The 26,800-nt window shown below is 43.7% G+C and overlaps 1 protein-coding gene across 8 annotated transcripts in view; it reads right to left on the bottom strand.

Annotated features, from left to right (window-relative positions):
• BTBD10 (BTB domain containing 10) overlaps nt 1-26,800 on the bottom strand; it is a 66,360-nt gene that overhangs the window by 27,257 nt on the left and 12,303 nt on the right. For 2 of the 8 annotated variants that reach the window (XM_060177148.1, XM_060177149.1), the window contains exons 2-3: nt 14,903-15,061; nt 2,721-2,762 (exon numbers count right to left, since the gene is read on the bottom strand). The exons of 3 other annotated variants lie outside the window; for them this stretch is intronic. In XM_060177148.1, coding sequence (XP_060033131.1) covers nt 2,721-2,762; nt 14,903-15,003 — 143 coding nt within the window. In that variant the 5' untranslated portion in view covers nt 15,004-15,061. Of the gene's footprint in view, nt 1-2,720; nt 2,763-14,902; nt 15,062-26,800 lie in introns of those variants that run through there. 3 more of the 8 variants (XM_007521148.3, XM_016187279.2, XM_060177150.1) reach the window with 3 other exon arrangements.

The following is a 26,800-nucleotide window of genomic DNA, read 5'->3' as shown; positions in this document are numbered from 1 at the left end:
TAAGATGTTAAGATTCCCCACCTGTAAAATAGGTAATACTCTTTTTAAAAAACTTTTATCATCTTTATTAGATAGACTGCTATAAATCAAGAGAGAATGGGGTGACAGAGAGGAAGAGAGACAGAGACACCTGCAGCCTGGTCCCCGCACCCTGTTAACATGTGCACATAACCAGGTGGGCCTACCCCTGGCCTCTAGATGCTACTCGCATCACTGTGGCTACCCTATGATGGACAGCAAGCAAGCTCAGCTTCCAGCTACTTGGCACGATGGAATCATCCACTAAATATCAGCTTATTTAGTCACCACAGAAGAGGATATTCAAGTTCAAAGCTGCAGGATTTGCTCAAAGTCACCTGGTTATTCTTTCCAGTGCTTCCTTCCTGTTGCCCTGCATTCCCCTTCTCCTACACCACACTAGTTAACATTTAATCTTCTTGACTTGGAAAGAAGTTTTAGATCCTGCAGTCCTTCAGAGTCATTTCCTCTGCTCTTATTATAAAAATCAGTTTACCACCTGGCTCTAACAGACAACAAAATCTAGAGAGAGGGCTGACTTTACATCAACCCTAATATTTAATCCTAGGGCAGTAAAGCCAGCCTACGAAGCTGTTTCATACCTGTCACTCACCCACAGGAAAAAATAGACGTACCTTCTAGGGGCCAGCTGGTGGCGCACCTGGTTGAGCACACACCTTACAATGAGCGAGGACCTGGGTTGGAGCCCCTGGCCCCCACCGCAGGAGGAAAGCTGAGTGTTGATAAAGCAGGGCTGCAGGTGTCTTTGTCTCTCTATCTCCCCTACCTCTCAATTTCTGTCTCTATCCAATAAATAATGATCAGCTTTGCCATGTGCATGACTCCGAAGTAAGCCCAGCCCCCACCGCACTGAAGGAAGCCTTTGTGCTGGGGTGTCTGTCTGCCTTCTCTGCCTAACCACCACAAAACAAAAACAAAAACCTACCTCTAGGCTCTGAGTACCAGAGTACGGGAATAGCCTTGAAACACTCTTCTCCTTCAAATGGAACAAATCAAAAGAGGCTGCTGCATATATGTTCAAAAAACAAACAAACAAACAAACAAACTTTAATGTGCAACAAGAAAATTTAAGTCCTTAAGTGGGAAACAGAATCTACACTGAGAGGACAGAAATTCTATGCTTCAGAAATGACTCCTCCAATTATTCTAGGTGTGACTTTTCAGAGGTGCTAGACACATTTTCTAAATGCAATGACTGCAAACTTAATGAACAAGGCATGAAAACAACTAAAATTAAGGCAAATACAGGACAAATATTCAGTGTGGGTGGGCCAGGCAGACTGATTAACTGGGAGGGTTCCCACCAGGTATCAAAGACTAAATACAGCTAAGACTCAGCTGCGACACTGGCTCCGGTTCTCAGCGTGCACTAGCCTGTGATGTACAGTGAGCAAGCTGAGCTTCCAGACACTCAGCACGATGGGATCATCCTCGAAACAGCAGTTTACTCAGTCTCCACAGAAGAGGTTTCAACTGGATGCAGAACTTCCGTATTTTATTTTCATTCCCACATGGGATATATTCTGAATCAGACCTTCCCAATGAGGTGTTAACGAAGACTAATTATATCTTACTCTATTTCATGAAGTGATTTTAGACCAGAAAAACGCTCCAAGGGCAAAAATAATTAATGTGTGTGAAAAGAAATGAGGACAAGTGAGTTGAGAGGGAATGGCTGCTTCGTCACACTGTGAAGAGTCTGACACTCCGTGAGGACAGGCGGGGAGACGGGCAGGTCTTGCCCAGCACAGCAACAAGGGCGGAGGGCACCCCAGGTGTGTATCCCCACATCATACCCAGACTGCACCAGACAGTGGTCTGCAGGACACAGGACATCAGGCAATGTGGACAAGGATTCCTAAAACATGAACACCAAGCCTAGCAGCTTGCCCAAATTCCTGTCCTGAGCAAGTTTCCAAGGAGAAAGCCTGGGTGGAGAGTTAAGAATCGGAGCTGGGAAGCGGCGACACGGGCAGGTAGAGTTCTCAGGAGAGAGAGAGAGCATCAGAGAAGGAAGGGGAGGCAGTGCAGAGAAACCTCAGTGTTCTGCAATGGCTTCCTCAGGTACTGAGCTAAGTGACCCTAAGCACACCTGCATGAGCAGACTATGAAGCTAGTACCCCTAGTTTCCCCTAGGAAAACAGCGCACAGCGCCAGAACTAAGGCCTAGTCAACCATACCAAGTATTTCCAGTTCAATGCAAGTAAAAACTGGGTGACAGAAAGTTATGTGGGGAGGGCCAGGCAGTAGAGCACCTGGTTAAGCACTCACAGTACAGTGCACAAGGACCTGGGTTCAAGCCCCTGGTCCCCACCTGCGGGGGATAGCTTCACGAGTGGTGAAGCAGGGCTGCTGCAGGCATCATTCTCTCTCTCTCTCTCTCTCTCTCTCCCTATCTTCCTTGCCCCTCTTAATTTCTCTGCCTAGCCAAAAATAAACTTAAAAACATTATTTTTTAAAAACGAAAGTTACAGGGAAGCCATGACAGAAGCCAGACGTTCCACCCTCTGCACCCCATAGTGACCCTGGGTCCACACTCCCACGGGATTAGAGAACAGGAAAGCTATCAGGGGAGGGGATGGGATACAGAGCTTGGGTGGTGGGAATTGTGCCCCTATTATCCTATGGCCTTGTCAGTGTTTCCATTTTATAAATAAATATTTTTTTAAAAAGAAAGTTACCTGGAAATTTTCCATTTGAAAATTATATGACTGCTGAATAACCTGTGGAACAAGGAATAAATCAGAAGGAAAAAGAAACCCAGAAAATTTTGAAGTTAAAAAATAATACATCGAATTGTTATTTATTTTCCTTTTTGTTGCCCTTGTTTTTTGTTGTTGTTGTTGTAGTTATTATTGTTGTTGTTATTGATGTCGTCGTTGTTGGATAGGACAGAGAGAAATGGAGAGAGGCCGGGAAGACAGAGAGGGGGAGAGAAAGACAGACACCTGCAGACCTGCTTCACCGCCTGTGAAGCGACTCCCCTGCAGGTGGGGAGCCGGGGGCTCGAACCGGGATCCTTATGCCGGTCTCTGCGCTTAGCACCACGTGCGCTTAACCCGCTGTGCTACCGCCCGACTCCTAATACATCGAAATTTAATGAAAGGTGTGGCAGTAGAGAAGTCAAGTATGCAATTATCTAGATACGTTCATTAGAAAACAAGGCTTAAGCAAAACCATCTCCACTTCACTCCTAGCTTAAGAAACTAGACCAAAAAATATTAAACCAAAGGGGCAGGGGGAATCAGAGTAGAAATCAAAGTAGAAAACAGGGAAACGAATAAGAAGAGCTGGGGGCGGCTCAGCCAGCCGGCAGGAAGGACTGGCATGTGTGAGGCCACAGGCTCAAGTCCAGGCAGCGAGCAGTCAGTCAGAGCAGTGCCCTCTGGTGCCCTTTCATCTCTGTTCAACCAGACGAAATAAAAGAAAAAAGAAACTCCCCTAAGAAAAATCAGTAAGGACAAAAGCTTGTTGTTTTAAAGCGCCAACGAAACCGGTAAGCCTACTGACAGGATCATTGGGGAGGGGTCAAGGCTATGAATTCCAATGTTATATATGCGAGCATTATAAAGGCCGGGTGTGTGTGTGTGTGTCTCTGTGTGTGTCTGTGTGTGTGTGTGTCTGTGTGTATGTGTGTGTCTGTGTGTATGTGTGTCTGTGTGTGTGTATCTGTGTGTATGTGTGTCTGTGTGTGTCTGTGTGTCTGTGTGTCTCTGTGTGTCTGTGTGTGTCTGTCTGTGTGTGTGTGTGTCTGTGTGTCTCTGTGTGTGTGTCTCTGTGTGTGTGTCTGTGTGTGTCTGTGTCTGTGTGTCTGTGTGTATGTGTCTGTGTGTGTGTGTCTGTGTGTATGTGTGTCTGTGTGTATGTGTGTCTGTGTCTGTGTGTCTCTGTGTGTCTGTCTGTGTCTGTCTGTGTGTGTGTCTGTGTGTCTGTGTGTCTCTGTGTGTGTTTTCTCCTCCAGGCTTATTGCTGGAGTTCGGTGCCTGCACTACAAATCCACTGCTCCTGGAAGCCATTTCTCCCATTTTTGTTGCCCTTGTTGTTACTGTTACTGTTGTTACTGCTGTTGTTTTTGTTGACTAGGATACAGAAATCTAGTGAGGAGGGGAAGACAGAGAGCGGGAGAGAAAGATAAGACACCTGCAGACCTGCTTCACCACCCGTGAACCAACCGTCCTGCGCTGGGGAGCTGGGGGGCTCGAACTGGGATCCTTGTGTCGGTACGGTCCTTGCGCTTTGTGCCACGTGCACTTAACCTGCTGCGCTACCACCGAGCTCCCACAGATACTTTAAGGAAAAAAATATTCTAAGAATTTTATACAAATAAATTCATCAACATTCCAGAGTTGGGACCAATTCCAATTCATTAAAACTCACTCAGGAAACAGATATGGTGAATAAACTCCATTAAAGAGACAGACTTTCCCTTACGAAAATTCCTGGCACATCGGGGAAGAGGGACAGGGGCACTCTGAGGTGGGAGGTTCTATCTTTATATGAAGTGGTCAAGATAGGACTCTCAGACGTCTTCGAAAAGATCAATAGAGTGAAAATACACAGTGAAAGAGCAGGTGCAAAGGCCCTGTGCCCAGACTAATCCTGGGTGTTTTTTTGTTTGTTTTTTTTTTTCCCAAGCATTCAAGGCCAGGAGCACAGAAACCAAGAACAATGATGAACAGAAGATGAGTTTAGAAGACGAGACCAAATCACAAACTGCTTTGAATGAATGCTTGGAGAGTTGTTGATTTTCATTTAAACGAAGTAGGCACTACTGGTGTGTGAACAGCATGATACAGTTTGCTTTAGATCCAGTGAACAAAAAAGTGTAAAAATTGAATCAAGTGGCCATTTTGGAGACGACAGCAGATAATTAATCCAACTGGAAGCTACCGGAGACTTGGACCAAGCCTGCTGGTGTGGACTGGAATACAACTTTTGAACAACTGGACTTTGGAATGTGACAGATTAAAGGCAGACTGCAAGAGAGGAGCTGGACAACTGATTCTGGCCAGGGGCAACTGGAAGAACGCAAGTTCCATTTATTGACTGGGACAGAAAGAGTAGGAGGATTAGGTCTATCTTAGCTAGCTGAGTTCAGACAGCTTACCAGACAGACAAGTGTAGACATCAAATAGGGAGTTAGATATACAAGTCTAAAGTTCATGGAAGAGGTTCAGGTTAGAGAGAAAAATCTAGAGTTGGAAACCATTATGAACTTAATATTCTCAGGGCGTCAGGTGGTGGCGCACCTGGTTGAGTGCACATGTCACAATGTGCAAGGACCTGGGTTCGAGCCACCAGTTCCCCTATGCAGAGGAAAAGCTTTGCAAGTGGTGAAGCAGTGCTGCAGGTGTCTCTCTATCGCCCTCCTTCCTTCCTTCCTTCCTTCCTTCCTTCCTTCCTTCCTCGATTTCTGGCTGCCTCTATCCAATAACAAAAACAATTTTAAAAGTTAAAATATATATATATGTATATTCTCAAGCAATTCCCTACTATAAAAATTTATAAGATATTTCAATAAAAAAATAACTGACTACTATTAATAGATCTTAATGGTCACACATATACTTTACATCTCAACAGTAATATTACTTATTACTTTATGCTGTGATCAGTAAGCATATTATAATGCACATATAACTGAGTATTCACCGTGCTCTTAAATACTGGGGTTATCATTTCTACTCATTACTAGATGGAGAAAAGAAGGTAAGTGAAGAAAAATGATATGGGCAGATAAAGATTGTGCTTTAGGAATATTTCTCAAACTGCATTTCCGTAAGTTTACTTCAAAAAGTAGATGGGGGGGAGATCACAGCATTCTATCATTTGTACTTCCAAAAATACAAATTAACTTGTATCAATCCTCTCCTCTGTGCATCATATTCTGAGTTTTTATCACTTTATTTTTTCTTTCCTTTGAAAGAACAGAGAAACAGAGAAGAGAGGAAGAGGCAGAGGCACCTACAGCTCTGTTCCACCTCTCCCGATGCTTCCTCTACAGGTGGGGACTGGGGACTGAACCTAAAACTGAAATCCTAAATTCAACTGCAAGAGAGAGAGAAATGACAAGGGAATTTGTATCACTGGCCCTCTGATGTTGGTCAGACAGGATGACCAGTTTAAGAAATAACCAATAAACAAAGACTCTACTCTGGAAGATGTAATGCAAACAGCAACCTAACTCAGTTCCTTACCTTGTCTACAAAGTCCACAGGACACTGCTGGCTTATTGCTGGTCAGTGACAGGAGAGGGGGATAACCTGTCTTTCCTCTGAACGATTTTGTTCTATCTTTGGAAAAGGCTGGCCTTAGGGAGCTTTCCCTTTCAGCATCACATTTGAGTTCAACCTCTTTCTCTTAACCTTGTTCAGGTTTTGAACTGGCTGCTTCTTGGAGCTGTCCTGTGCACTGGAGAATATTTAATAGCATCCCCAAGGTCCATCTCAAATAGATGCTAGTCATACTGACTCCGTTTTTTTTTGTTTGTTTGTTTGTTTTTGTTTTTTTAAGATAGATGGGAGAGGGAGAGGGAGAGGGAGAGGGAGAGGGAGAGGGAGAGGGAGAGGGAGAGACCCAGCACCGAAGCTTCCTTCAATGTGGTGGGAGCTGGGCTCAAACCTGGGCTGTCCATATACAGCAAATCGGTATGTTATTCAAATGAACAATTCCAGTAGCCCCTACTCTCCCTTTTAACAATGAAGACACCTTAAAACACTGCCATCGCTCACCTAGTTCCATCAGCTAGGGTCAAGGACAGTAGTATTTGAATCGTCAGCACATGCACAAAATAGAACCTATTTGACATCTTGTTTAAAGTACTTTATCTCCAAAACCATCCCCACGTGACAACTGTGGAAACGGAAGCTTAGAGGATAATCAGCCCATCTGTCAACATACAGCTAATTAGGTGGCAAGTTTGAGATGCTACTTCATTAAAAACAAACAAACAAAAAAAGGCAACAGACTCAAAGTGGAATTGTTTATGCTAAGCTCTGTTTCCAAAATAAGACTTAATCACACATTCTGCTCTGTGTGAAGGAACGCCTTGGGCCAGGGAATCAGGAGTGACCTGGTTCACAGCCATTAGGCGGCCTGCCCCAGACGCTAACCACGGACAGCAATGTGGGTCTTGTCTAGTGCGACTTCTTGCTCTCTCACTACTGTCTATAAAGTCTTTCATTTCTCCTCAGAAGACCTTTCTACCTGCTTGACTGGATGCTGTCTGATTTTTTTGGCCCCTCCCCCCCCCAAAAAAAAGCCTGTTTTAAAAAAATTAACCTACCCTCATTTCTTCTAACAGGCAGAAAAAAATTCAGTCTAAGAGCTTGTATTTTCAACCTCCAACGAGTTTAACTCAGGTCAAGTCAAACTCATTTCCAAAGGATAATTCTTTGAAATCTTTGAAAACAAGGTGTACTTTTGTGAGATTCCTTACTATCCACCAGACCTGTCTCCCAGGACCTACTGGTACCGTAATGGATAAGGCTTCCTTCTGAACGCAGAGTACACAGCTTCCCTTTGCTACTAATCACAGTGGTTTTTCAACAGGGGGAGATGCAGTGACGGTAGCTATATTGTACTTTTGTTTTATAGCAAGTTCACAGCCAACAACCACCGCACACCTCTCCCCTATGTAATGGTGTAAAGTCAAGCCAGTAGCAATAATAGTTAACCCGCATCTACAACCTTGGGGAAAAAGCTGGGGGAGGAGTTGGGAATTCAGAACTCTGGTGGCGGTAGGAATGGTGTGGAGTTGTACTCCTGCTGTCTGGTCATTTTGTAAATCCGTATTAAATCACCAAATAAAAAAAAAAAAAAAGATTAAAGACCAAAAAAGGGTCAAGCCGTCACAATGAGTGTTGGCGTTTTGTCAGGCTTTAAATCTACTCACTCCTAAGTTACATCTACTTCTAAAAAGTAAACATATTTATACCAACAAGCCAAAACCAGTGTTTGTTTCAGATCACTTAGTACATTTACTATCCTCCTTTCTTGACTGTCACCTACGAATTGGAGAATTTGTCTTATCCAGATGGTCAACATAAATAAAAAGGAAAAACTAAGATCCTCTAAGATAAATAACCTTTGGGCAGGGGTTCTACACAAACAGAGTTGGACAAATAGTAGCTGACTAACCCCCCCCCCAACATATACTGAAGGATATATATACAAAAATATTTTTATAAGTGGATTATATTGACACTAATCTACCAGCTGCCTCATAAAAATCAAAGTGGCACAAATCTATTTCTAGCAAACCTATTCTGGATCATTTTAACTTGTTTTCCTTCAAATCACTGCTTAACTATTCATTTCTTTGTTACAAAAGCATCTACCTTTTTTTTTTTTCAAATCAGAATCCTCTTTGTATACTTATACTAAAACTTAAAAAAGAATACAATGCCAGTAATATTTTATAAGCAGTCACTGTAAAACATTTCAGCTGAATGGCCTGAGAGTGTGGCACAGAGAATAAAGTGTTGGATGCTTGAGCACCGACCGGGTCCTGAATTCGATTTCCAGCATCACAGGTGTTGGAGGGATGCCCTGGTTCTTGCTCTCTCATGGATAAGTAAATCTTAAAAAAAAAAATTAAACTGAGCGCACGTGGCACAAAGCGCAAAGACCAGCGTAAGAAGCCCGGTTCCGGCCCTGGTTCCCACCTGCAGGGGAGTCGCTTCCCAGGTGGTGAAGCAGGGTCTGCAGGTGTCTATCTTTCTCTCTCCCTCTGTCTTCCCCTCCTCTCTCCATTTCTCTCTGTCCTATTCAACAACAATGACATCAATAACAACAACAATAATAACCACAACAAGGGCAACAAAATAAATTAATTAATTAATGTTTTTTTAAAAGCACATAGAAACTTTAAGAAAAAAAAAAATTAAACTGGCCCAGAAGACAACTCACTGAACAATCTGATTCTTTTATCTTAAATCCGTACTGGTTTGAACGTTCTTCCAAGTAAGATAGGTTATACTGCCATTATTACTGTTACTAACGGCATCGTCAGTGATAGCAGTGGTTTGCTCTTTCTCTCTGACAAAGAAATTCCTAAGTATTCTTCTGTCACTGTTGGGTATTGTATGATACTTTCTTTAGTCTCCTTTTGCTTAAATATTTTGTTGTGACTGTTAAGTGCACTTAACTTTGGTGATGGAGAGACCGGAACCCCCTCCGCTCTAGCCCACAGCAATGCCAGAGGCTGGAGCTGGGCCCCGAAGCAGCCGCTGTGCTCTAACAGGCTACACTATCTCCCTGGAGTCTGGGTGACCTTCTCAAATCTGTCATAAGAAACTCGTTGAGATGGTCTCAGATTTATTTTTATTTTCTTTACTAGGACAGAGACAGAAATTGAGAGGGCAGAGGGGGGAAGAAGTGGTGGGAGGGAGGGAGGGAAAGGGAGAGAGAGGGAAGGGGAGAGAGAGAGAGAGACAGAGAGACAGAGACCTACAGTACTGCTTCACTACCTGTGAAGCTTCCCCCCTGCATGTGAACAGGGGCTTGACCCTGTTCGATCACACTGCCATTACTTCATCTTTTTTTTTTTCTTCTTGCCTCCAAGATTACCGCTAGGTGCTGGCACACTGTAATGTGTGTCTTCAACCAGCTGTGCCACCACCTGGCCCCTCTCAAATTTATTTTAAATATTACCACCTTTAAGTTCTCTTATACTGAACTTCAGAAATAGTCTATCTGTGCTTTCTGATGGCAATTATAAACTATCTGCCTTGTTTTAAAAGTAGGGTACACACCTTTTAAAAATTCACTGTGTGATTACATCAAGGATCATTCATTGTTCAAAAAAAAAAAAAATCAAAACTACGCTTTCACTGAACTTCCCTAAAACACTGTTTCCTTTTGAAGAACTTTATGCTGTGGAAACACACTCATTTCCCCCTGGTCAAGAACCTAAAACTCAGTGGCTGGGGAGATCATTTAACTGGTAAAGTGAAGGACCCTCATGCCTGACACTCCCGGTTCAAGCCCTGACATCGGATGTACCACACTGACGAGACGGATGCTGACTTATGTCCTCCTGCCCTTCTTTCTCTTTCTTTCCTTTTTTTAGATTTCCTTTAATTTATGAAAGTCAGGTTTTATCTTCTCCCACAAACTTCCTATCAGAACCTTACAGGGTCTTTTCACCTGTTCTCCTATCAGTGTGACATTCTTTCTACCTGACATGAAATAATAAAACTTTGTCAAAAGAATAAAAAACTTAGATTGATGAAGTATACCTACCTAAAACACTGTAGTTTTTAAGAATTGTGCTATACCAGACTACTTCATGACAAACAATATTGATGATTGATTTTTTTTAATTTATTTTATTTTATTTATTTATTCCCTTTTGTTACCCTTGTTGTTTTATTGTTGTAGTTATTGTTGTCGTTGTCGTTGTTGGATAGGACAGAGAGAAATGGAGAGAGGAGGGGAAGACAGGAGGAGAGAAAGATAGACACCTGCAGACCTGCTTCACCGCCTGTGAAGCGACTCCCCTGCAGGTGGGGAGCCGGGGTTCGAACCTGGATCCTTATGCCGGTCCTTGTGCTTTGCGCCACCTGCGCTTAACCCGCTGCGCTACAGCCCGACTCCCGATGAATGATTTTTAAGGAAAGGATCACACAACAGCACACACAGTAATATCACCAAACCACTTTTAAGTGCATGTATGTGTATGTATAAATTAATTTTGAAACACAGATAAAAACCTACATAAAAATGTTTAAGTGGCTTTTTGATCACGGTATCAACATTTTCAGTTTTTGTAAAATGCATATGATTATATGTCACCCTTATAACACAGGCAATATTATTTTAAAAGAGTCAGCAGGAACAGGAAACTATTTTGTGAAGTATAAGACAAAAAGGTCTAGCTTGAGATTTCTGTTTCTGTAACTCTATTACTAGAACAAACTTAGAAAAACACTTCTGGATCACAAGCATTAAAAAAAGCCAATATAAAAATACCAGAGGGAGTCAGGTGGTAGCGCAACGGGTTAAGCGCCCGTGACACAAAGCGCAAGGACCGGCGTAAGGATCCCAGTTCGAGCCCCCGGCTCCCCACCTGCAGGGGAGTCGCTTCACAGGCGGTGAAGCAGGTCTGCAGGTGTCTTGTCTTTCTCTCCCCCCCTGTCTTCCCCTCCTCTCTCCACTTCTCTCTGTCCTATCCAACAACAATAATAACTACAACAATAAAACAACAAGAGCAACAAAAAGGGGATAAAAGTAGCAGAAATCAGTCTAATTATATTAGTAAGTCAGACAGCCATGAGATGACTAAACTTTCAGAAATTAAATGGAGAAAGAAGCACAAGAATTTCATCACATTTCAAGAAATGGTTGCTATGAACTGGTATTAAGATGCTTCTAGAACAAAAGACCTTTTTAAATGCTGCATACCCCCACATTCCTACAAAGGATGGGGGGCTGAGGACACGAACAAAGTCTACTGCTGACATGCTAAAGTTCCCCAGTGAACTAAGTGACGTGGTCTAAGACTTCAAGCCTCCTGACAAGAACGGCGTCCGGAAATCCCGTCGGGTAGAAATCGACTTACAATAGTCCAGGGACGGCCCTGTGCTCTCTTTCAGTGACTGTTTTCTATCTGGAGTTTATGTTCTAAAAGACTGGGCTCTTTTTAACCAACTGACGTTTAGTTTTCAAATACACCTGATTCTGTGAACTATTACTACCACATGGAAGTGGGACGTCTAACCACCCCTAGATTCATCCGAAAGAATCCATTCACCTTGTTCTTCAGAAAATTATTTCACTTCTCTATCTTGAGTTCCATTTGCCAACATTTTAAATTAGTCTTCCCTCAAATAAAATGTTGCACTTGTAAGAAACACAAAATACAATGCATTCTCAAGTTACGTGACCATTTTACCGACTTTAAATGAAAAGAATCATCATCAAACCAGTGAGAGCAGTAGGGGCACACTCCACTTACTAATCCAGTAAGTTCTCACTGACCATCAAGAGCGCAGACCTCTCACACTCAAAACAGACATGACCATAATCAAACAACGGCCAAGCATCTCTCTCAATTCATCACCACCTCACACATATTCATATATGTACAGAATCATAACCACAAAACATCAGGCAGTAAATCAATACACACCTTCCTTTAGCCTGTGCCAAGGTAGGCACACAAAAACAAGAGACAAGATTTGAAATCGGAGTAAAAAGGGACTCTGCTTTTGCGAGCAGCGCAGCACTGAAAGCCAGGTCAGCATCCTCGGGCATTCCTAGGAGACTTGAACCCGCGTGCTATCTGCATCATCTTCAGAACCCTCCCGGTCTCCTTCTCCCTCGCCTGTGCAGTCTTCTCTGAGCTCTGCTCTCTGCTGTGTGCTGATGCTGTGGCGGTGCTCCAGGCTCTAAGTGTTCAGCGACACAGCCCCCTCTACATATTAATTCAGGAGCTTTTTCTTTGCCCCCCCCCCCCCCCGACACTGACTCAGCCGTGGGCTGTGCAGTACTGACGTTTCTAACCAAGCAGCAGCGTGTGAGCTGCGACCACCCCATTCCTCCATTTCTGTGCAGCGATTGGGTATTGTAACTGATAGGCAGGTTGAAGAAAACCCAGGAGGTGACGGTTTAGTGGTATGTAGATGTGCTGTCAGATGCCATCTGTAAAGCTAATTCGAGCTCTGCCAGCTAGCCAGCCTTGAGAAAACTAGGATGCAGCTAACTTTCTTTTTGAATATTTCACTGTAGACTCGTCCTAGACAGTCAACATTCACTTTTAAACAAGAAAAAGAGAAAGTGTTATTTACACTTTAGAATTAGCTCAAAGACTAGCTTTTTAATCAATTTGTCCTTTCCATTTCTAAACAGCTGCCAAGTGTTTTAAGCTACAAAGTGACTTAAAAGAGAACTTTAAAGGCTAAATCTTCATGCAGGCGCACTAGAAGTGAGCAGGCGGAGCTCTCTGTGGGACTAAACCCTTGCGGCAAAGTCTGATGCTGGATGGATGGCGCGTTTATCTTTAGTAACCTGAGGACACTGCAGATCTGAGATTTAAATAGTTGAATCTGACCCAATTCAAATCTTCCGTAGCTTTTAGCATATTGCCAGTCCAGGCGTTTAAACATTAGTCACATTAAGAGGTGTTCTTTTTCTTTTTTAAATATCAGGTCACATATACTCCAGTAAAATGACCTTTTCATCTCTCAGCAAGCTACCAAACCCCTCCACACTGCAAAACTATTATGATTCGTTTTAATTACCCTACTCAGAAGTTTGGAGATTTTTTTTTTTTAAATCTCTCTTACAAATTTTATTTTGCTTCATTTATTTATTTTGCTCTGGGAAATAAGTCCAGGTTCAGGATATATATATATATATATATATATATATATATATATTTATTTATAAAAAGGAAACACTGACAAAACCATAGGATAAGAGGGGTATAATTCCACACAATTCCCGCCACCAGCTCTCCATATCCCATCCCCTCCTGATAGCTTTCCTATTCTTTATCCCTCTGGGAGTATGGACCCAGGGTCACTGTGGGATGCAGAAGGTGGAAGGTCTGGCTTCTGTCACTGCTTCCCCGCTGAACATGGGCATTGACAGGTGGATCCATACAGCCTGCCTCTCTCCTCTGACTGCACTTGCAGAGGGATCACAGACATTTCTGAAGTCCATCTGTGTCCAGACTAGCATCCCAGTCATGTCCTTTATTTTATTATTTTGTATGTTTGTATGTTTGTTTTACCAGAGCACTGCTCGCTCTGGCTTATGGTGCTGTAAAGGGCTGAACCTGGGACTTTGGAGCCTCAGGCATGAGAGCCTCTTTACTTAAAGACAGACAACAGAAATTATCTTAAGTTGTTTTAGATAGAAGGGAAGTCATCAGGCACTACCCATAAAAGCCTTAAACCTCAGAGGCAAGTACAAATATCCCTATGCATTAACTATTGTTTTTTTGTTTGTTTGTTTTTTACTATTCAAAACATTTCTTTTTATCCTTACTAGTGAGAAAACACGGAAGAAAAATCAAATGGAAGAGGTATTTTAAAAGCAGTTAAATTTAAAGAAATTGACATTTTAGGTTATTTGCAAAAAAAAAAATGAATCAATAAATAATGCTTCTTTCTAAATTGCTGACGATTTGCATGTTTGAGGGAAGGGTACCACTCAGAATGTTGAAACATCTCCCCCCCCCCCCAATCCCATGATGGTATTTGGAAGTGAGGTTATTAAGTTATAAGGGCAGAGTCCCCAATAATAGGATTTGTGTCTTTAAAAGTAAATACATATATATACTTACTAATATACTTATTAATATATATACTTACTAATATACTTACTAATATATATATACACACACACACTTACTAATGAGAGGGGAGGGGGGAAAGAGAGGAAAACCAGAACATCATCGTAGCACACATGATGCCAGGGAGCCAACCTAAGACCTCTTGCTTCACAGTCTAAAGCTCCCTCCCCTGTGCTTCACCCTCCTCTCCCCGCCACCCCACACACAAGGGTTTATGGCTTTGTAAAAGAACCAGACCCAGACACATAGCTGACGTCTTCCACATTGTGAGGACCCAAAGACAGGGTTAGCTGAGCCCGGAGATGACACATCACCAGATACCGAATGCGCCGGCAGCTTGGTCTTTACTTACAATCGCACTTATAAAAATTACACATAAATGCCAATAGGAAAGTAAAAGACCACTTCTCTCCAAAAGTTAAAGGCAAAGACGAACGTTACCACAGTGTCTTGTAAACCAGCCCCATCTTCTGACAGGGCCTGCCACAACCAAATGCAAGTCTGACCCTCGATAAAAGTCTGCACGGCTTTGATGGGTAAAGTCCGTATTTTTCTACCTACCTTGTATGCTTATAGAGTTTCCGAGGTCTACTGTGCAATTTCCGGTCCCAGTTCTCTGGGTCGCTGGAGTTACTGTCGTAAGGATGAGGCCGTCCTGCCATCCCCCTTCAGGCTTCCTTGCAACACCTCTCAGAAAATACACGGAGCACCACCCATAACCTACACGAGAGAGCAGTGGTTGACCTTAAGTCTATTCCATGAAGAACTGAAAAAAAAGTCAGAATTCTACATACCTTCTGGCAGGACGGACACACTGTAAGTGATGAAACCAGATTAAAATGAACAAGGGGAGGGAGCCAGGTGGTAGCCAGCTAAGCGCATGTGGATCCCGGTTCGAGCCCCCGGCTCCCCACCTGCAGGGGCGTCGCTTCCCAGGCGGTGAAGCAGGTCTGCAGGTGTCTGTCTGTCTCTCCCCCTCTCTGTCTTCCCCTCCTCTCTCCATGTCTCTCTGTCCTACCCAACAACAAGAACATCAACAACAATAATAACTACAACAACAATGAAAAACAACAAGGGCAACAAATGGGAAAATAAATAAATAAATAAATAAATATTTAAAAAATGAACAAGGGGGAAGTCTTTTAGCCTTTTACTTTTCACTTGGTTCTCCTAAGACATGTGCTAGCTCTGTCTAACAGCTCTATAAGGCTAAGTTAGCTCTGTGGAGCAGACAGAGCTGCTGTTGCCATCTGGATACCAGCATCACTTCTAATACCAATATGGCTACAACACAGACAAAGACAACGCCACAGGCTGATCCTTTCAGACGACATTTCACTCAGAATACAAATTCTGGTAATACAAATTCTTGATTACCAAAAACCTTGACGTGCTTAATAATGCATCTTAAGACCAAATAATAATGTTTATTTCTTTAACCAAGCAAAAGACTGAATAAAAATGTAGTGCTTGCCAAAAATACAACAGCAAACAGTAATGTTTCAATAGAATCAAACAATTTTTTTTTTTATAAACGATTCATATACCTTATGCCTTTTCATGAAAGGTCATTTGTACTCCAGTCATATGAAATTGTAAGAAAGACACTTTATAGTTTTACAGACTATCTGCCATAAACACTTTGAAGTACATTAACTATCCAATTTAATCTTCACATCACCTTGTAAAAGCAAGCATTATAATCCCCACAAATAGCAAAGGGGAGAGAAGGGGAGGAGGATCCTGAGAAATCTGGTAACTTTGCCAAAGTTAACAATGCTGATACATGCCAGGATTAGAAATACAATGAGAATTTACTACACAGTATTAAGTCTTGACCTTGAAAAATGCCCAGACTGGCATATTCTGTTTGGAGGTGTGAGGTTTAACTCTCAGACGTCACAAACACCAAGAGAGATAGATGCGACAACTGGAACAAAGTCACATATGCTAGGCTGAAACCCAGGTCTGAGCACAAGCACTCCTGTATTCTTTCCACCCTCTCTCTCTCTGCATGGTGAGCTGGGCAGGGAGGGGAAGTTGAGACAGACACCAAAAGCGAGTCCATGCCGGAAAATGCTGTACCTTCCTGAGTTGTATGAGAGACTTCGCAACTATTTCACAAAAATGTCAAACGTTCATCATTAAAGTGTGCGATTAACTCGGAACTCAGTTTAAAATAAGTAAGTAGGGAGTCAGGCTGTAGCACAGCGGGTTAAGCGCAGGTGGCACTAAGCTCAAGGACCGGCATCAGGATCCCGGTTCGAGCCCCCGGCTCCCCACCTGCAGGGGAGTCTCTTCACAGGCGGTGAAGCAGGTCTGCAGGTGTCTGTCTTTCTCTCCCCCTCTCTGTCTTCCCCTCCTCTCTCCATTTCTCTCTGTCCTATCCAACAACAACGACATCAGTAATAACTACAACAATAAAACAACAAGGGCAACAAAAGGGAATAAATAAATAAAATAAATTTTAAAAAAAAATAAATAAATAAATAAAAATAAATAAAATAAGTAAGTAAATAAAAAGCTGTCGTTTTAGATCAGATATCTGCCATTTTATTGTTTTTCCTCAAGAGTTACTGAGGAATTCCTCAAAATGATGGCAAATTGACAACAGACAAACATGTTAACAAAGTAGGCAAGACCAATGAGTGAAATAAAAGCAACAGAAGGGGGGGAGGGGGTTGCACAGAGGCGAATTCACTTCTGAAGCAAATGGCAAACGCTACAGTTTATCTACTGCAAACTTCAGGAAGAGGGAATCTGTTTCTTTAAGGATTGTTAAATAAGTGAAAACCAAACGGGTTTATTAGCCAAACATAGAAAACAAAATTTGGGGGGGAAAAAAAAACCCAAAACTACCATTTGAGTTTTACTTGTAAAAACAGCATTTACTGGAGCCAGCAGAGAGCACCCCCACGCACCACGCACTTGCTCCCCGCACAGGCGGCAACGGGAGCTCCGTGGGTGACAGAGGGATGCTTCCTATCGCTCTGCTCTCCTTCCTCATCTCTGACTTTCTAGTAAGTGAAAGAGGGCGGGGGGGGGGGGGGGGGCCTGTGGGAGGCCACTTACTCATACGATCCTCAGGATTCATTCTCCAGCATCACATATGTATGCTATTTTATTTTATTTATTATGTATTTATTTCTTTGCCTTCAGGGTTGTCGCTGGGGCTCGGTGCCTGCACTGTGAACCCACTGCTCCTGGAGGCCACTTTGCCCATTTTGTTGCCCTTGTTGTGCTTATTGTTATAGCTGTTGTTGTTGGATAGGACAGAGAGAAGTGGAGAGAGGAAGGGAAGACAGAGAGGGGGAGAGAAAGACAGACACCTGCAGACCTGCTTCACCGCTTGCGAAGTGACTCCCCTGCAGGTGGGGAGCCGGGGGCTCGAACCCGGATCCTTATGGCCATCCTTGCGCTTTGCACTTAACCCGCTGTGATACCGCCTGGCCCTGTATGCAATTTTTTTTTTTTACTAACCAGGATACTATTAAACTTCAATTTGATAGCAACATTTATAAAGGAAAAGAGAGTAAAGCAGGACCGGGTGGTGGTGCACTGAGAGAGGGCTCACGGCACCATGTGTGAGGACCTGGGTCCCAGCCCCGTCCCCCCTGCAGGGAGGAAACGCCACGAGTGATGTCACAGCAGCGGTGGGGCACTGCCCCCTCATCCTCTCTCCAAAAGGCTGCCCGCAGCCACGAAGTCACCGCTCCAGCGATAATCCCAGCGGCAAAATAGAAAATTTAAAAAACAAAAGACTTAAGTAGAAGACATAAAGGTGGTGTGTCTGGGGGAAATGGACACAAAGTCAGAGATACAAAAGAGAAAAAGATGAAATGAAAGTTATGTAAAGGGGGTCAGGCGGTGGCGCAGTGGGTTAAGCGCAGGTGGCGCAAAGCACAAGGACCGGCGTAAGGATCCCGGTTCGAACCCCGGCTCCCCACCTGCAGGGGAGTCGCTTCACAGGCGGTGAAGCAGGGCTGCAGGTGTCTGTCTTTCTCTCCCCCTCTCTGTCTTCCCCTCCTCTCTCCATTTCTCTCTGTCCTATCCAACAACGAATTGCGTCAACAAGGGCAATAATAATAACCACAACGAAGCTACAACAAGGGCAACAAGAGGGGGAAAAATGGCCTCCAGGAGCAGTGGATTCATGGTGCAGGCACCAAGCCCAGCAATAACCCTGGAGGAGGGAAAAAAAAAAAAGTTATGTAAAGAGTTTTAGCCAGTTTTATAAACTTGAGATTTGAAGCCTTTTCTCCTTAATTTACAGTTCTTCTCAGGAAGCTGTTTCAGGCCTTCCTTAGCATTCTTTACTAAAATTTTTTAACTGTTTATGAGATTGTGTGTGAGAGAGAGAAAGAGGGGGAGGGGGCAAGGAAGACGCCAGAGCTCTGACACAAGTGTTACCAGAAGTCAAGCAAAAAGGACCTTCATGCTTGAGGGTCCAGGACCTTATTCAGTGCACCACCTCCTGGCTCACCCATAACATTTCAAAAAAAATGATATTTATGAGACAGCTGAGATGGAGGGAGGGAAGGACAGATGGAAACAGGGCGTGGCTCTGGCAGACGCAATGGCGGGGATTAAACTCAGAGCTCATGCCTGAGAACCTAGCACGCTATCATCCGAGCCCCCTCCCAGGTCACCCTAACATATCTGAAGGGAGCATTTCATTTAATCCTTAAGACCCTCTGACCAGGACAGCAACAGAGCCCTAGTGAGCAGCAGCATGGACACCATGAGAAGCAATGGCCAAAAACAAAAGACCCTAAGGCAGAGGTAAGCTCAATTCAAATGCAGTCTCCGCCACCCCCCCAGTGGGCATCCTGCACCCAGCAGCAGCAAGACCAGCTTCTCTGCCTGTCACACGGATCAATCCTATTAAGATTAGCAAGCAAGCATTTATTCTCAGCAGCTGCTGCAAAGCAAGGAGTATTCAATGAAGATTAACTAAAGGGAGTATTTGGAAAATCATGTGTGTGTTTTTTGTTCATGAAATGTGGAGGTCATCATGTGAAATATATTCTCCCCATTCCTGTTGGTATCTTCTAATTCTGCTTTTAAAAACCCCTTCTGTTTCATTTGGTTTAAATCCCCCCTGCTTAACACTGCATTTTATTTACATAACCACTGTATTCTATTTACATAACCACTGCTGTCTATTTACATAAACCACTTTTACATTTACATAAAATAAAGCACCACCTTCCCTCCAGGGCATTGGTGGTTTAGTGGTAGAATTCTCACCTGCTCAACCCCCTCTCCTTGTCACACCCTGATCCTCTCCTTGTCACACCCTGATTTTCACCAGTCACTTTTCTCTCCACCCTCTCTGCGTCACATCCTGTTCACACCCTACTTGGGAAGTATATATAAAGACAACATTGTTCCTTTTAGTTAGTTGTTAGTTTAGTCTAGCTTGGTATAGATTGCGCTGCGTCCTGCATGAATAAAGAGATACTGCCTACAGCCCAACCATGAGTCCATGGTGGTCTGTCTCCGGTCAGTGAAGCTCAGCCCGACACATTCCTATCAGAAATGCTAAAGTATTCTTTTTTTAAAATATTTATTTATTCCCTTTTGTTGCCCTTGTTTTATTGTTGTAGTTCTTATTGTTGTTACTGATGTCCTTGTTGGATAGGACAGAGAGAAATGAAGAGAGGAAGATAGAGGGGGGGAAAGACAGACACCTGCAGACCTGCTTCACCGCCTGTGAAGTGACTCCCCTGCAGGTGGGGAGCCGGAGGCTCGATCCGGGATCCTTCCGCCTGTCCTAGTGCTTTGCGCCACCTGCGCTTAACCCACTGCACCACCGCCCGACTCCCAATGCTAAAGTATTCTAAAAGCAAGTGAGATTCAAGCTGATATTTGGAAAACATACACATTTGCACACACACACAAACATACACACATATACACACACACACTCACACAGAGAGAACTATTTTATTATTTTTTTAGTATTTATTAAAGACAGAGAAATTCAGAGTGGAGGGGGAGACAGAGAAGGAGAGAGACAGACACACCTGCAGCCCTGCTTCACTGCTTGTGAAACCTTCCCCCTGAAGGTGGGGACCAGGAGCTTGAACCTGGGTCCTTGAGCACTGTAATGTGAGCACTCAAACCAGGCGCCACTGCCTGGCTCCATGAACTGTTTTTAAATGTCGTCAATGAACTGCAGCTATAGGACACAGACATGAACCCTCTGAACTGCCTACGAATCTTTTAGCGCTGCAATGTATCAAGCTTGCACTCATTTCACTTATGTCTGTGTGCATCAATCCCATTTATTAAATACCTACCAAGCCTCTTACCCGATGCTAATGCAAGTTGGGTATTTTTCCTGCACTGGGGTGTTGTTTTCTCCGGGCTGGCTTCACGGGCAGGTAACAGACAACCCGGGACTCATGGCTGGGTTGTAGGCAGTATCTCTTTATTCATGCAGGACGCAGCACAATCTAAGACGAGCTAAGTTAAACTCAAAGTACAGTACTCTAAAACTCACAATGCTGTCTTTATATATACTTCCCAAGTAGGGTGGAAATAGGATGTGACATAGAGAGGGTGGAGAGAAAAGTGACTGGTGAAAATCAGGGTGTGATAAAGAAGGGATCAGGGTATGACAAGGAGGGGGGTGGAGCAAAAACATATCATGAAACTGGGGATTGAACCACTGCCCTGGAGGGAGGTACTTGTTAACAACGGTTATGTAAATAGAATGAAGTGGTTATGTAAATAGAATATTGTTAAGCAGGGGGGATTTAAACCAAATGAAACAGAAGGGGTCTCATGCATACCAACACTGGGGGACAGAGAAAGGTTGACTGTTACTCTGTGCTTTATCCAGTAAATCCTCAATGTTCTTTTGGATTCACTGTCACATTCATCTAGACCCTGGATGTACACCAATAAGCCTCTTAGTTTATCTTTTTTAGCACGTCTCAATCCCTTATCTGCTGCACTGTAACCAGAATTCTCTTTCTAAAACATTGGCCAGATCCGCGTTTAAATAAACTCCTTCAAATGATGACACCCGGCTGCCCAATGTCGAGGTTAGGCAAACTAATATTTATTGTTGTTTGGGTCTTGTAATAAAAATTACTTTGCTACAGGAAACACAAAGTTCTTTAGAAGACTTTTCACAGTTCATTACTATTTTGATGGCATGTTAAACTTCAACTAGATTTAACTAAATTTCAACTAATCTAGAGATTATCTATATGAGACTAGAAACAACTAGACCCGCAGTCTAGAGACATGCATTCAGGAAACTGGCAAAAGTCAAGTGGAAAAGGGAAATTACACCAGTTCCTTTTCTCCTTTTCTATGTGAAAGGGGAGGAGGGGGTTAAGGGGAAGAGACAGAATCTTCGAGACGAAATTAACACAAATACTTGCTAGGGCAGTATTTCCAGGTAATATTAGTTAGCTGCAGCAATTCTCAGAAAGGTTTAAAATAGACAATAGGGGGAGACAGCATAACGATCATGCAAACAGATTTTCGTGCCTGAGGCTCTGAGGTCTCAGGTTCAATCCCCTGCACAAGTCAGAGCTGAGCAGTGTTCTAGTAAAAAAAACAAGTAAACAAACAAGAAACAGTTTACTCTTTGTTCTGTATGGATATGCTAGGAAATGTACATATTTCCTCCTATTTAAAGCTTGAAGCACCAGGTATTACTGCTGGGTTTAGCCATCTACGCCATAGATAACCCACATGAGTCTGGAGGGGTTTTTTTGGTTTGTTTTTGTTTGTTTTTTGCAAGTCAGAAAGAGGTAAAACAAAAAAGCAATTGCCATTAAGTTATAGGTACACAAAAATAAGGTCAGTGTTCCTAGACCCAAAAATAACCTACAAGAAAACACTTAAGACCTAAAATAACACACTAAGTAGAAATAACTAAACATACGGCCATCTACAGTCAGTCCTGAGGAAAGAGCTTGGCAGTCAGTTTTGCTGCCCTGGGCAGGGCTGTCTCTAGAACAAGCAGGGCACAACAAAACTAAATGCTATTTTCACTTTTTGCCATAAAAGCAAAAATTCTCTTTTTCTCAGTGAAAGTAGGGACTAGAGACATAGTAATACCTTTGCTTTTATAAAAGTAGTTTAACTTGAACTTCAAAAAGTTTATATGTCCTATTTTCATAAATGAAGTTTTAGAACTAAAATTATAGTCCTCGCCTAATAGAAAGCCCATATTCTTTACCATGTAGCAGGCTAGAAACACAGAGACGTATGTCTGCTCCTGTTGCCAAGAGATGCTTCTTTTAAATGTCAACCATTTTGTGCTTTTGTTAAGGGCACTGCTGGCCTGCTAACTTTGCTTCATGACCCTGAAGAATTTAAAATGTATAAATAGTATAGAAAAATGACGTTTCCCAGAGTTCTGGTACCAGGCAACAAAAAAAGGGGGGGGGGGAGCACACCAAAGAAGAAGCCACGGCGAGTTACTGAACTAGAAATAAAAGCTGGAGTCTGTTACTGGAGACGGGGCCAGAGAAACGGCTCACACAGACAGCCTGCCACACCGCCGTGCGCGACCCAGCTTCCAGCCCGGCACCCACCGCCATGAAGGAAGTCTCAGTGCTGTGGTCTCCTCGACTGCATCTCTGCCTGTGTCTCTAGCTAAAGAATAAAAACCGGCTGTAAGGGACAACGGTGACCTGGACAGGGGAAGCAGCTGTCGTGGACGCTCACTCCTGGCTGTCCCCCGTGTATCTCTTTTAAGGCAATTGAAAAACAAACCCGTTTTCAGTGGCTCCAAATATGTGCTTTTGCCGTAGCCTCTAGTAGTGGTGACTTCTACAAAAAGAAGGAAGAGCTCTCTACTGGTGGTGGTGTGTGTGTGTGTGTGTGTGTGTGTGTGTGTGTGTGTGTGGAGGGGCAGCTGGGGTCCCTGGCGAGCTCTGTCTGTCCTATTCAGCTTTGATTCTCCGCCAGTGTCCTGGAAGTCCTTCTATTAACGTGTGTTCCCGAGTCGTGTGTGGCGGGCTTTTCCATACGAATTAGCAAATGATCCTCCCTCAGCTGCAGGGTGGCTGGCACCAACCCACGCTGGCAGTGTCTACAGAAGAGCATCAGCTCTCTCTGGTCAGGTCTCATGACATCCTCCACAGGCCTCTGACCAACCAGCTACAAACCCCAGGTTCCCAGGGCAGCCTCCAGTGTGATTAATCTGCTCCAGCAGCTCAGAGAACTCAGGAGACCTGCTGATTCGCACAGTTAACAACTTACTACAAAGGCTTTAATCCAGAAACTGCCAGAAAGGAGAAACGCGCAGGGTGGACACGGTGCGGGAGGAGAGTGGTGTTTCCATGCCCACCCCAGGGCGCCGGGATCTCCAGATCTCCCTCCCCAGGTCCACCAACCCGAGCACCACCTGAACTCTCCCCCTTCGTGGTTTTTCGGGACAGCTCCACCAGACTACTTGACTGGCAGCTAACCTCAACCTCCTGCCCACCTCCAATCACCTTAGGTCCAGTGAGTGGCAGGACTGGGAGTTCCAATATATATTTTTTAATTTTTTTATATTTACTTACTTTCCCTTTTGTTGCCCTTGTTTTTTATTGTTGCTGTAGTTATTATTGTTGTTGGATAGGACAGAGAGAAATGGAGAGAGGAGGGGAAGACAGAGAGGGGGAGAGAAAGACACCTGCAGACCTGCTTCACCGCCTGTGAAGCGACTCCCCTGCAGGTGGGGAGCTGGGGGCTCGAACCAGGATCGCTCCCGGGAGTTCCAATATTCTAATCAAGCTGTTGATTCCCCAGGCAACCAGTCTCCTTCTTGAGAGTTGTTCAAGTTCTCTTGATAGGTGTGCCAAGAGACACTGTTTAAAACTTTCAACACTTTGGAAACTCCAAGGCTGTGGGAGGGCAGCCATCCCGCACTGTGGATGGAAACTAAGTTTATACGAGAGAGATTCTGCAATTATCTGCCTGACTATGATACATGTATCTTTTCACAATGTAAAATTGTCTTTATCTCAGAATTTTAAACAAAGTAATTCAAGTTGTAGTAGTTACTGGAGAGGAAGACCTGACAGTACAAGAGGGAAAACAGAATCAGAGTGATCCCACAGCAAGGAGCCTGCAGTTACTGGGGAATTCCAAATACCCACATCTGGGGTATCTGAAGACCAATCCGGAAGTAGCCAAGAAATCACTAAGCTAACAAAACATTTCACAGTTGTCTTTCCCATAGGGTACAAGTCAATCACCTGAGAGTGGCTGTTTAAAAAGTAAATTCTCAATGTCAACACAGTGACTCTGTACTAAAAAGAGAGGGCCTTCTGAGTGTCTAGGCAGATGAATGATTTTTGAAGGTTCAGGATCTGGAGGGTCTTTTTTTTAGAAAGACAATGAAAGGAGACCGATGTGTAGCCCAGGCTTTGCTAAGTGTATAAATTCATACAGAATATGTCACGGTGCTGACCTGCAGCCAAGACCAGCCCACAACGAGCCCAAACTGACGTGATCCACTGAAGAAACTATACAGTTCTACACTTCACCATGCACCACCTGCCCAACTGCACCAGTTCAGGCAAGCCAATTCTGACAGACAGTCCAGGGCATGAGTATCATCTGGCCCGGGGCAAGCAACTAAAGACCAATAAAAATCCAGAGGTCCTAGACCTCTAGCCCTTTCTTCCTTTGCTCTTTGTTTAAAATAAATAAATAAACAAAATTAAAAGACCAACTGTAGGGAGGAGGGAGCATGATTTCCTAAAAAGCTTACCCTTAATTATTTTCCAAATCAATGTTCTTAATACACTAATCATTCCTGTACCCACTGACTCTCACATTTGGTTAAATCCTTCCTAACATGAGAAAAAGCCTAGAAGGCCCAAGGGGGGTCATGAGTAACCCAGAGAGAGTAAGAGATACTGAACCACTCTGAGAGGTACAGATAAGGGAGTAATCACCGGCCTGCAGAGAAGTATACTTGGGTAATGTCAGCAAGGAAGTAATACCCTGTTACATCATCAAGATGATGTCACAGACTCTGCTCACACCCGGGGGAGATGAATGTAAACAAAGGTTTCAAGACCAGGAAACAGAACTCATGCCCTGTTGTCTGATACATTCCACCACTGCATCACACTAAAGGCTTAAGCAGATGACCAGCTCTTGTTCTAACTACACAGACGACAACACTGACACACACATACAGAGCTTGATACAAACACAGTACTGAGCCTATAAAAAAATATAAAACTAGTTTATAAACGTTCAGCAAAAGTAAATTTGCAATCGTCATGCAACCAGTGCAAATAAACTCAACGTTGCATGGTCTGGGAGGTGGTGCAGTGGATGGGACACTGGACTCTCAGGCATGAGGTCCTGAGTTCAATCCCCGGCAGCACATGTACCAGAGTGATGTCTGACTCTCTCTCTCTCTCTCCTTCGTTTCTCATTAATAAATAAATAAAATCTTAAAAAAAAAAAAAAAAGAAGTCAATGTTACACTAATGAAGAAAATATTCCCAAGACATAGCAGGCTAAAAAGGTAGAGACAGGCATTATTCCCAGTGGCGCAGTTACAGACTAACAGCCAATAGCCAGACACTCACTCACACACACACACACACACACACACACACACACACACACACCCCGCAAAACAACAAATATTGACAACCATCAAACCCACAAACCTCATTAAACTGAGCTGGGACTTACAAAGACACTGAGGCCTCAGGTGGGTGTGTGGAGTGGTATGAGGGGCACAGGACTGAAGCCGAGCGCCTGGAGGCTGGGACCTGGCAATACACAGCCAAGGCTGCGCAGGGTGACTGTGAGAGGGGTAAGCGCTGAGCTCTGGCCTTGGGGGTTAGTCTGCTGAATGGGTGGCAGGGTCACACCACAGCAGCAGGGGACCCCAGTCCCCCCACCCCAAACTCAGGCAACGTTCAGAAGGTCATTTGCAGCAGCTGGCAGCTCTAAGATAACAGGCAACAGCTCAGAGGTAACAGGCAGCAGCTGGTGACTAAGTGGTAAACTGAGTCCTGTCACCCCAGGAGTAATCCCCTGTGGCTTGAACTCAGGCTGAAATCTTACAGAGAAGCCATATATGCACACTACAGAGAGTTAGAAACAGCTCAAGGGGACAATAAGAAACAGAAACCCACCCCCACCATCTAATATATAAACAAGTGAAATGTAATTATAGTAACAGCACCGCCTGCCTGTTGGCTTAGCAATAAGCAGCACGATACATGCACAAAGAGAGGAATAGCCAAAACAAACCTCCAAAGGTGACTTCTCAAAATGACAGAAATAAAACAGAAGGGCTCCAGGAAACTTTAGACACAGAGGGACTATCAGAGAAGACCACAGAAAACTCAGGATGAGGTCTCTCCAGGGGTCTAAGCACAGCACTGAAAAGCACACTCTAAGGGCTCAAAGAATGATTTTAATTCACTTTCTTTATTGGGTTTACAGTTGACAGTAAAATACAGT

Source organism: Erinaceus europaeus, chromosome 17 (assembly GCF_950295315.1).
Source record: "Erinaceus europaeus chromosome 17, mEriEur2.1, whole genome shotgun sequence".
Classification (NCBI taxonomy): domain Eukaryota; kingdom Metazoa; phylum Chordata; class Mammalia; order Eulipotyphla; family Erinaceidae; genus Erinaceus; species Erinaceus europaeus.
This window is presented reverse-complemented; position numbering and strand designations above follow the sequence as displayed.